Source organism: Amphiura filiformis, chromosome 12, assembly GCF_039555335.1.
Source record: "Amphiura filiformis chromosome 12, Afil_fr2py, whole genome shotgun sequence".
Taxonomy (NCBI): domain Eukaryota; kingdom Metazoa; phylum Echinodermata; class Ophiuroidea; order Amphilepidida; family Amphiuridae; genus Amphiura; species Amphiura filiformis.
Genome location: NC_092639.1, coordinates 45,897,194 through 45,908,989, shown reverse-complemented (window position 1 = coordinate 45,908,989; position 11,796 = coordinate 45,897,194). Strand labels below are relative to the sequence as shown.

The following is an 11,796-nucleotide window of genomic DNA, read 5'->3' as shown; positions in this document are numbered from 1 at the left end:
CTGATGAGTGTAGGTCGGCTTCCGGGCTTCGGCTGGCCTGCATGAAGCAATTATTGTAAATAATAAATAGTAAATAATAAATCACCAAGTCTATTTTCAATGTATTCCAGCTCCCTTCTTGGTTGAGCACTTTACTGTGGATGATTTACCTTACTTGGATTGATTGATTGATTGATTTATTTGTTTGTTTGTTTATGTATTAGTTTATCAATTAATTGATTGTATATATTATGTATTTATTTATCAATTAATGATTTTTTTATCTATTTATTTCTTTATTTAATCGTTTTCATTTAATAAGTTAATTGATAACGGCTGCTTGCTTGCATTTTTGCTTATTTATTTATTTGTTTATTTATGTATTGATCAATTAATCATTTATTTATTTATTTATTTATTTCTATATTTATTTATTTGATTATATAAGTTTGTTGATTTGTTTATAACTTTATTGTTAATATGTTTGTTTATCTTTTCGTAAATTATATTATTTATTTGTTTGTTTAAAGGTTGCTTATTTTGTTGGTTTGTTTATCGTTTGTTTACTATTTTGTTGTTTACTATTTTGTTTGTTTGTTTAAAAGTTATTTTGTTTATCTTTTTGTTAATTATATTGTTTATTTATAAGTTTATTTATTTATTTGTTATTTTTGTTAATTAATTTGTTTATTTGTTTATTTTCATAAGTTTGTTTATTTATTGTTTGTTTATTTGTTTGTTTATTATTTTGTTGATTTTTTTGCATATTTGTTTATTCGTTTATTTATAATTATGTATGTTAATTTGTTTATTCGTTTGTTTGTTTATTTGTTTATAAGGTTTTAATTATCCATGTATTTGTTTGTTTATTTGTTTATAGTTACTTCCAGAGTGGTGTAAATCGTTTTCATTTAATAAATTAATTGATAACCGCTGCTTGCCTATTTATTTATTTGCTTATTTATTAATTTGTTTGCTTATTTATTTGTTTCTTTGTTTGTTTGCTTGTTCAGTTTGTTTGTTTGCTTGTTTGTTTGCTTGTTTGTTTACTTGTTTGTTTACTTGTTTGTTTTCTTGTTTGTTTTTGTTTGTTTGTTTGCTTGTTTGTTTGTTTGCTTGTTTGCTTGTTTGCTTGTTTGTTTGTTTACTTGTTTGTTTGTTTACTTGTTTGTTTGTTTACTTGTTTGTTTACTTGTTTGTTTACTTGTTTGTTTACTTGTTTGTTAGTTTACTTGTTTGTTTACTTATTTGTTTACTTGTTTGTTTGTTTACTTGGTTGTTTGTTTGTTTACTTGTTTTTTTACTTGTTTGTTTACTTGTTTTTTTACTTGTTTGTTAGTTTACTTGTTTGTTTACTTATTTGTTTACTTATTTGTTTACTTGTTTGTTTACTTGTTTGTTTACTTGTTTGTTTACTTGTTTGTTTACTTGTTTGTTACTTGTTTGTTTGTTTACTTGTTTGTTTACTTATTTGTTTACTTGCTTGTTTACCTGTTTGTTTACTTGTTTGTTTACTTGTTTGTTTACTGTTTGTTTACTTGTTTGTTTACTTGTTGTTTGTTTATTTGTCGAAAGATGTATCTACGCCAACTTGACTCGTCTGATAACAACACTGATAGCCAGAATGGAGTAAACTAGCACTGGCTCTCAAAATGAGTCACCTGACTGTCACAAGAGAATCAGTTGACTCTACCCGTGGAGTCAATTGACTCTACATTCAATAGGCCTATAAATAAATAAATAAATAAATAAATAAATAAATAAATAGGTAGATAATAATATAAATAAATAAATAAATAAATAAATAGGTAGATAAATAAATAAAATTATTAACTGATTGATATATTTATTAATTTGATAGTCATCTTTCTCCAAATGAATAAATAAATAAATAAATAAATAAATAAATAAACAAATAATTTGATAAATAATTAAATATAAAAATAATTAAATAAATATATAGACCCTATAACTTGTTTATTTGTCATCACTCACTCACTCATTCCTCCCTCCCTCCCTCACTCACCCCCTCTTATCACTCACTCATTCACTTACTACCTCGCTCCCTACCTCCCTGGCTATCTCCCTCCCTCACTCATTCATCCATCTCACCCCTCATGTCTCCCTCGTTCACTCACTTCTTACTCACCCTCTCACTAACTAGCTCATTTCTTATGACTCACAAACTTACTCACAATTAAGCTCACACTCGACTACTTCAGTATCATTCACTTGGCACACAGTCAGTCACTCATCACTCACTCATCAACTCCACCAATCTCACTCACTCACACAATCAACTAATCGAGCATTTAAACCATTTTAATGATTCGTTGATTGCTTAAAATCAATCAACGAATCAAGCAATCAATGAACCGATCAATAAATCAATCAATCGATCAATCAAATTACTCGCTCACCCATTTACTCACTGAATTACCCACCTGTTCAATCAAAATTTCAATCATTCAATCAAGCAATCATCATCCAATCATTCATTCATTAATAGGCCTACTCACTTGCTCACTCATCTATATATCTCATTAATTCACTCGATCATGTCAAACAATCACTATTATCAAGTAATACTTCAGAACTCATTCAATCACTCATGCGATCAATATATAGATCATCACTTACTCATTCAATCAATCAATCAACATATCAATTAACATAATCATCATTTCAATAATTTTATCAACCAATCAATCATAAGCTAATCAAACCACCCACTCAGTCACTCACTCACTCGCTCACTCAATCATTCATTTCACTCATAAATACATAATTAATTAATTAAATAGATAAATAAATAAATAAACAAACAAGTAAATAAGTAAACAAACATGTAAACAAACAAGTAAACAAGCAAACAAACAAGTAAACAAACAAGTAAATAACCAAGTAAACAGGCAAGATAAATAAATAAATAAACAAACAAGTAAACAAGTAAATAAGTAAACAAACAAACATGTAAACAAACAAACAAGTAAACAAACAAGTAAACAAACAGGTAAACAAACAAGTAAACAGGTAAACAAGCAAACAAACAAGTAAACAAACAAACAAGTAAACAAACATACAAGTAAACAAACAAACAAGTAAACAAACATACAGGTAGAGTCAACTGACTCTCTTGTGACAGTCAGGTGACTCATTTTGAGAGCCAGTGCTAGTTTACTCCACTTTGAGAGTCATTTGACTCCATTCTGGCTATCAGTGTTGTTATCAGACGAGTCAAGTTGGCGTAGATATAAACAAACAACAAGTAAACAAACAAGTAAACAAACAAGTAAACAAACAAGTAAACAAAATAACTAACAAACAAGTAAACAAACAAGTAAACAAACAAACAAGTAAACAAACATACAAGTAAACAAACAAATAGGCAAGTAAACAAACAAATAGGCGAGTAAACAAACAAATAGGCGAGTAAACAAACAAATAGGCGAGTAAACAAACAAATAGGCAAGTAAACAAACAAATAGGCGAGTAAACAAACAAATAGGCGAGTAAACAAACAAGTAGGCGAGTAAACAAACAAATAGGCAAGTAAGCAAACAAATAGGTAAGTAAACAAACAAATAGGCAAGCAGCGGTTAGCAATTATTAATTTATTAAATGAAAACGATTTACACCATCCTGGAAGTAACTATAAACAAACAAACAAATACATAGATAAATAAATTTAAAACATTATAAACAAATAAACAAACGAACGAATAAACAATAAACAAATTAACAAACATAATTATAAACAAACAAATAATCGAATAAACAAATGTGCAAAAAATCAACAAATAAACAATAAATAAACAAATAAACAAAGTAACTAACATAAATAACAAATAAATAAACCTATAAATAAACAATATAATTAACAAAAAGATAAACAACTTTTAAACAAACAAATAAACAAAATAATAAACAAAAGAAAAACAAACAAGCAAGCAAACAAACAAACAAACAAATAAACAAACTTACAAATAAACAATATAATTAACAAAAAGATAAGCAAACAAACATATTAACAATAAAGTTATAAACAAATCAACAAACTTATAAACAAATAAATAAACAAACTTGCAACTTAAACAAAATACAGACAAATAAACAAAAGGTAAACAAACAAGCAAAAAAACAATTAAACTAACAAATATACAATATAATTAACAAAAAGATAAACAAACATATTAACAAATGTTATAAACAAATCAACAAACTTATAAACAAATAAATAAATAAACACTTACACCTTAAATAAACAATATAATTAACAAAAAGATAAACAACTTTTAAACAAACAAATAAACAAAATAATAAACAAAAGATAAACAAACAAGCAAGCAAACAAACAAACAAACAAATAAACAAACTTACAAATAAACAATATAATTAACAAAAAGATAAGCAAACAAACATTAACAATAAAGTTATAAACAAATCAACAAACTTATAAACAAATAAATAAACAAACTTGCAACTTAAACAAAATACAGACAAATAAACAAAAGATAAACAAACAAGCAAAAAAACAATTAAACTAACAAATATACAATATAATTAACAAAAAGATAAACAAACATATTAACAAATGTTATAAACAAATCAACAAACGTATAAACAAATAAATAAATAAACACTTACACCTTAAACAAAATAAACAAACAAACAAAAAATAAACAAACAAGCAAAGAAACAAATAAACAAACAAATAAACAATATAATTAACAAAAAGATCAACAAACAAAGAAATTATGATAAAGTTTTAAACAAATTAACAAACTTATAAACAAATATTCATAAACAAACTTAAAAACAAACAAAATACAGGCAAATAAACAAAATAAATAACAAAGATAAACAAACAAACAAATAACAATAACAAACAAATAAACAAACTTATAAACAAATAAATAAACAAACTTAGCCTATAGCCCTAAACAAACAAAATATACAAACATGTTTCACATCCGGGTTTTATTTTTTATCGCAAAATTGCCGGTAAATACCCAGTAAAAACTCAAAATTATGAAAATGTCCACTTTTTGCGGCAATTTTGCTCAAAAAATGTTTATTTTGCGCCCCTTCCCCCTGAGATTCACTTTAAGAAATAATTCCTGGCGCCGCCACTGACAACAGGCCTAATGCCTGGAAAAAGGAGGAAGCCTTTTATTTGTTTTTCTGAGAGGTACCGGTAACACCCCTTTAGGCCTAATGATCACAAAACCTTCCAAAAATGTTTCTTGTAGGCCCATATTAGCTAGGCTATAGAAAGCATCTCAACTTCCTAGACATAGGCCTATGTTTTGAAAAGTTAGCCTATATTAAACTGAATTTCAAAAAATAATAATATAGGCCTATAAATCGAGGAAACCTCAAAAAAGAAAGCCAGAGGAGACGTGAAACATGTTTATTTATTTACTTGTTTCTTATTTATTTAGCCTAATAATTCCCGCGTCCAAAATTGAGAATTGCAAAATATTTAATTAGGCCTATTTGATCTTTATTTGACATTTTTCTCAAAATGACATAGGCCTAGGGCCTATATTAATTTGCTACTTCTTTTTTTTTAATTTAAATAACTATGATACTGAAACACCCCTGCATTTTAGATATTCAATGTATAAAATCAACCATAATCGCAATAATTATATCTGCAGTGCCAAAATGTACCGTTGATATTGGGATGTGACCACTCGTTTCAAAATAAAGAAAATAATAAGTAATTTTAATTACTTATTATTTTTAATTAAAATTAATACCTACCTACCTAATTAACAGTCACATCGTGCCGTTTAAAAAAATCTTAAAGGGTCTAAGTAGGCCTAGCGCCTATAGGCCTAACCAACTCACGGCCCGGGCTCACGGCATTATGATAGTTGATTGCATAAAGCATTAAATATTTCTATGGATAGGGGCCTGTAGACATATTTTCTTTTATCATAAAAGTAACACAGTTTATTTTTCATGATTTTAGCACACTTTCTGTAGGCTACCGAGTACAGACAAGTGATCTCAAGCACGCTGTACGCTATACCGAGTACAGCAAATAATACGTGCTCGCCTGGTCAATACATCATAAAGTCTTGAACACAGACTAGTACTCGCACATGCGCAAAGCGTGTGAAGATTTTAGGGGAGTAGGTCGAGATTCAGTTTATTGCCCTGACAAGTCTGCATGCAGCTCTACGGTATCAGTTCGGGGGCACTGCTAATTCAAAGACGTCTCTGATATCAAAGACTCTTCAGTGCCGAGTCACCTGACAGTATCATAATTCAAAGACGTCTATAAATCACATACTCCCTAGTCTCAAAACCCAGCCGCAAACGATATTATGAACGTGAACTGGCGCAACGGGAATAATTTTGCGAGTAGGCCTAATCAGCATGATCAGGGTTGTAGCTAGCCCAAGTGCCTGCTAGCTCCTGCTAATTATACTATCCAATTTATGAATTAAATCGCGGGCTCGGGATTAAAAAACATTATCCTGTTTTGGTATATGAAACAGAAATTATAAGGGCCAAAAACATGCGGTTTTAGGGTACCGGGGTAGGCCTGTATTCTTCGTATGATAATGAAACCCAAAGACTTGTAGGCCTACACGTATAAATTAGTTTCAAGTTAATTAATATGCTTCTAATTTTTGAAAAGCGCATCAAAATTAGCATAAAAATTAACAAGAATTTGTCTTTAAAAAGACAAGTTCACGGATCAGGTGTATAGTAGGCCTACTTTGAGCTACTTTGGTCTAACATTTAATATTCATATCTAACTTCTCTGCACTTATTCGACAATAAATAGGCCTAAGTGATATGAGGCTTAATAATGTACCTGCGTCTTGACTCTCAGTGGAAAACAATTTTTTTAATCGGAAAAATATGGGGTCTTTGGATGACATCAGAACATGTGCTGGTAATGTGGTCTTTGGGTGACAGTGATGGTGAAAAGCGGGGTCTTAATAATAGCCCTACATACGCGTTACCTCGAAAGTGGGAGTGCCCCCCCCCTCCCCCTCGGATTTCAGTACACCACATCTTGGGCGCCATTCCTTTTTAAAGGAATTTGTATTAAGCCACCTTCAGGAAACAAATTTGGCTATAACTGTCAAGAAGAAAATTGTATGCAAGATGCCTTATCACTTAAACTACTGAACCAATACTAGGCTTGTTTGTACTCATTTTAATGCATTTTTCATGCTGATTCTAAATATGGTCATGAATATTTACATTTCTGCAATTTCGACACCGTGAAGAGAATTAATATTTCTTCTTTTTCGTCTTCTTTTATTTTGTGTGAGTATGATTCAGTACAATGATGAGCTGCAGCTGCATACAACCTCAAGTCTTGTCAGTTTTGAAAAAAAAAAACCCTTATAAGTAGCCTCGAGCTTGTTGGGTTACATTATTTGGTTACGTACTTTTTGTTAACTACGCGCCTGCGTGATTTTCATCGATGTGAAAAGAAAAGACTTGTAGAATCATGTTTAAAGATTACCCAATTGTCTTTATGATATTGGAGTATGATGAACAAAACTGTTTTATGAAACCTATTTTTGGGTAATAAAAGCATAATGTTGAGTGTTTAAAAATGTAAAAAAGTAATATAACACGAAGTATGATTGAAAATTCGCACACCGATCATGACTTTTTATGTTTTACGGCAAATGAACCTCACCGGTTAGCAACGGGAGATGCTACTCCTAACAAATACAGTAACATCGGTCAGCAATTTGAGCAATTTAAAGAAACTGGTAACCATGTCGGTCAATTACTTGATGTTGTTACTGGCTCATCGACCTTTCCGTATCCAGATTACGAGGATATTGGCACAAATTGGGACTGTCAGGACTCATCATCAACCGATTATTCTCATTCTGGAGTTTATTTCCTCCCGTATTCATCTGATTGTTGCTTAGGCAACAGATCAACTCACTTCCACGAGAACAAACATATAAAACATCCTGTGTCGTCCTCATTTCCAAGTGCGGAAATTCCTCTGAAGATGGTCGTTGGGAACCATCATTCGACGCAACAGAAACTACACTTTTCCAGACATTTGTTACGTAAGAGATGCTTCAGATCTTCCAGTCGTAATACATCAGGGAAGCCAGCATCTTTGATGAAACAAAGCAAGTCAAAAGTGGAGAAAAAGGAAACTTTAGATACAAAAACTCTTGTCAAAAGTAACGTTTTGCGGATGAAACCGTCGAATTTAGAGCAGGTGATTCAAACACCTCCGAAATCAATTGGTGATGATGAGGATGATGAGGATGATGATGGTGATCTCTCACAAGGTGATCGTCGTCAAGTCGCCAACGCTAGGGAGCGACAAAGAGTCAGTCATTTAAACGAAGGTTTCGATAAACTTCGGCGAGTTTTACCATGGATGAGACGAAGTCGAAGGGTGAGCAAGGTGGATACATTAAGAGGAGCTATAGCGTATATTAAGTATCTTCAACAGCAAGTTTGGGCACGGGATTTAACGGCTGGTTGTATGGACTGTCTTGGAGCATATTGCCTCCCAAGATCAGGTAAGCTTCCTTGTCCTCTTTAAAATTCTTATATTCAGCAAGTAAACACGAAAAAATAGGAGAATAAGAAACAAACTGTCTGTTGATTTCTTGTGTGGTGTACGTATGTGGATGTGATGGATGGGTAGGTGTCAAGTGTGTCAGTTGAAAAACTATTTGTGAGGACATTCAGAAACAGGAAAGTTTTTGTGCTTACGTGCGCGCAGGTGTGGGGGTGGGGTGGGGGTGGGGGTGTGTGTGTGGGGGGGGGGGGGTGGGTGTAGAAGTTAGCATGTTGACCTGATAAAGATTCATTTTGTGAGGACATCCATGCAGATATTTTTTATGCAGGGTACAATGAGTAGAAAACCTGTGTCTCAGTTGAAAAAGATTCATTTTGTGAGGACATCCAGAGACAGGAAAGTTTACATTGATGCTATCCTTGTTCACAGCAGAGTACAATGAGTAGAAAAAACCGATTTCATTTTGTACTTACGTGCTTGCAATTAGGTATGGGTGGAGGGGGGGTGTGGGGGGGTTGTAGAAGTATGTGAGGATGGATTGGGGTGGATGTTAGCATGTTGACCTGATAAAGATTCGTTTTGTGAGGACATCCATGCAGATATTTTATGCAGGGTACAATGAGTAGAAAACACGTGTCTCAGTTGATTTTTTTGTGAGTACACCCAGAGACAGGAAAGTTTACCTTGACGCTGTCCTTGTTGACAACAGGCACAATGGGTAAATGGTAAAAAAATCTGTCTGATTTCATTTCGTGAGTGGGTGCTCACAGGGGGTGGGATGGTGGTGGGGGGGGGGGGTGGAGAGAGTATGTATATGTAATGGATATGCATGTATGGGTGTAGGATTTTGACAAGGTGACTTGATACAGTCATTTTATGAGGATATCCAGAGCCCGATCCAGAGACAGTTGAGTTGATAAGTATAATTTTTTTATTGATTTTCATTTTGTGTTCGTGTGGGTGTGGGGGTTGGTGTGGGGTGTATGTGACATATATGGTGTGTATTTGGGGATGTTTATGGATGGGTACTATATATGATTTTGATGAGGTGAGTGGATAAAAATTTATTTTGTGAGGACTGCCGGAGACAGGAAAGTCTACCTTGATAATATATCCTTGCTAACAGGGTATGCAATGGGTATAATGATGCAATTGATTTTAATTTTGTGTTCGGGGTGGGTGTGTGCGGGGTGAGTCTAGTGGGCGGGGAGGGTGGTGGTAATGGGTGGTGTTAAGATTTTGACGATGTGGGTTGATAAAGATTAATTTTGTAAGGACATCCGGGGACAGGAAAGTTTATACCTTATTATACTTGTTGATATTACAATGAGTATTATTATGCAATTTCTGATTTCATGTTTTGCTTTTTTTTCTTTTCTTCCTACTTTTTCTTTTCAATTCTTTTGAAAAGGGGGCATGGCCCGGTTCCCCTTGGGAACGCTATTGTAGACCATTGAATAGGAAGCACCCCATACGAACCAATAACGTTTAATATCATGTGTTTGGGCTCGTGTGAACAATGTCGTTTTAACTGTTTGAGATCCTCCACGAAGGGTTGTTTTTTTTCATTTTGATTTTAAAGATATTTGTTTAACCTTTCAATCCCAAGGAAAAACAACAACAAAAACATACAAACACCCCCAAAAAATAATAACAAAAACAAAAACAACGTGCAAACAAGTATACAGGGTAGCACCCCCAACCAAAAAAGGAACCCTCACTGTGTCTTTTTTTCTCCTTTTTTAGAAAAGTTGATCAAATATATAATGGTATGTAAAGAAACCTTTAATCGTTAGATTTAATGATCCGAAAAATATATTTCAATCGGCTCTTCTTCAACTTTTCTAGATATGCTCTTTTTAAAGAAATGTACCCGTTTGTCACTCAATGTCACTTTTATGTTGTTGTTATGTTTTTTCATATAAAACGTTTTACAAATATTTTCACGACCTTATTAAAACGTTTTGATCAAAACCCCAACTCATTTATAGCATGTTTATAACGTTTTTAAAAACATTTTTGTGTTTGCTAAGGAAGTGCAATTATGGATATTATTATGTCGATTAAAATAAGATGGCACATTAATTGTTTTCATATTTTCCAAAAATGTAACCATTTGTTTTGTTTTGTTTCATTGCAGCTATTGGTCGTCCAATGAGCTCGTCATTGTCCACGTGTTACATTAAAACTCATCAATCTACCAACCGAACACGGACATTCCCATCGATGCTTTCTGGTATATAAGTTACGATTAATGGCTAGATTTCATCACATTTCTTCATGATTTTAAAGTGTGTTTCATTGATTTGTACCGTCTCACCAAACTTCCACTGCCGAAAGCCCCAGAAAAACAGTACAACACTGTAAAAACAACAACAACTGATAACACTTAATAAACACTAAACACGTTTATATTTATATTTTACACGTAAAAGTATAGGAGGCGTTGCATACAATTAACACCATAACACATTTATAGCGGTTTTTGTGATAAAAATATAAACCCCAACATGTATATATCACCGATATAAACATGTTAACGGTATAACTAATCCATCAACAAATCTTCTATAAACGTGTTATAGTGTTAATCGTATGCAACGCCTCCTACACTTTTACGTGTAGAATATAAATATACATAACGCGTTTTAGTGTTTCTATTAAGTGCTATATAGCCGGGTTTTTTTTACAGTGAATCATTGTATTATTAAATCAACAGGTTCTGCTATATACGCGTCTATACAACATTGTTCAATGCTATTATAAGGCATTGAGGCAATAAGGTGATGTATCCATAAAAATAGCCCAACTATACAACTTAATACCAAATGACGTTAAAATGCGGATTGAACTGTGCACAATAGACACGCGAAAATAATGTTTTCTGCTCGCATAAACAAGAAAGTTCGTGTATGTTAGACAGCTATACTATTTCATCTGAGCATGTTTACCAGTCATAGCTCTGAAGATGTAAGAAGAACATTCCGCACCTGGATTGGGGGTGAAGACATGATTCATAACGACACTGGCCAGAGGGCGCATGTCACGTTGTATTATTACAGATTACTTGAACGCGCTTGAAGTGTTTGGATAACGTCGCTTCTGCTGATTCACGTCCAACCCCGGCTGAATACACAACGCGTGAAGAAGATAGTACCATAGACATGATAGAATACATAATCATTGCTTTGACTGAATGAAAGTGAAAATAACTCGTAGTTCAAGTCTAGGCCAAAAAAAAAAGATAGTTTGCTTGTCCTCCACTACTTTTTCAGAATTGG

At 32.5% G+C, this 11,796-nt stretch overlaps 1 protein-coding gene across 1 annotated transcript; it reads left to right on the top strand.

Annotated features, from left to right (window-relative positions):
- Nucleotides 1–7,597: 7,597 nt before the first annotated feature.
- Nucleotides 7,598–10,904, top strand: LOC140166845 (uncharacterized). Its single transcript, XM_072190333.1, has 2 exons — nucleotides 7,598–8,513; nucleotides 10,656–10,904. Exons 1-2 carry the CDS (start codon nucleotides 7,598–7,600, stop codon nucleotides 10,757–10,759), a joined length of 1,020 nt encoding a protein of 339 aa, XP_072046434.1. The 3' UTR covers nucleotides 10,760–10,904.
- Nucleotides 10,905–11,796: the final 892 nt, after the last annotated feature.

Coding starts and splice junctions, on each gene's coding strand:
- LOC140166845 (XM_072190333.1), top strand. CDS start 7,598: ATGATTGAAAATTCGCACACCGATCATGACTTTTTATGTTTTACGGCA. Junction 8,514..10,655: donor ATATTGCCTCCCAAGATCAG/GTAAGCTTCCTT, acceptor GTTTCATTGCAG/CTATTGGTCGTCCAATGAGC.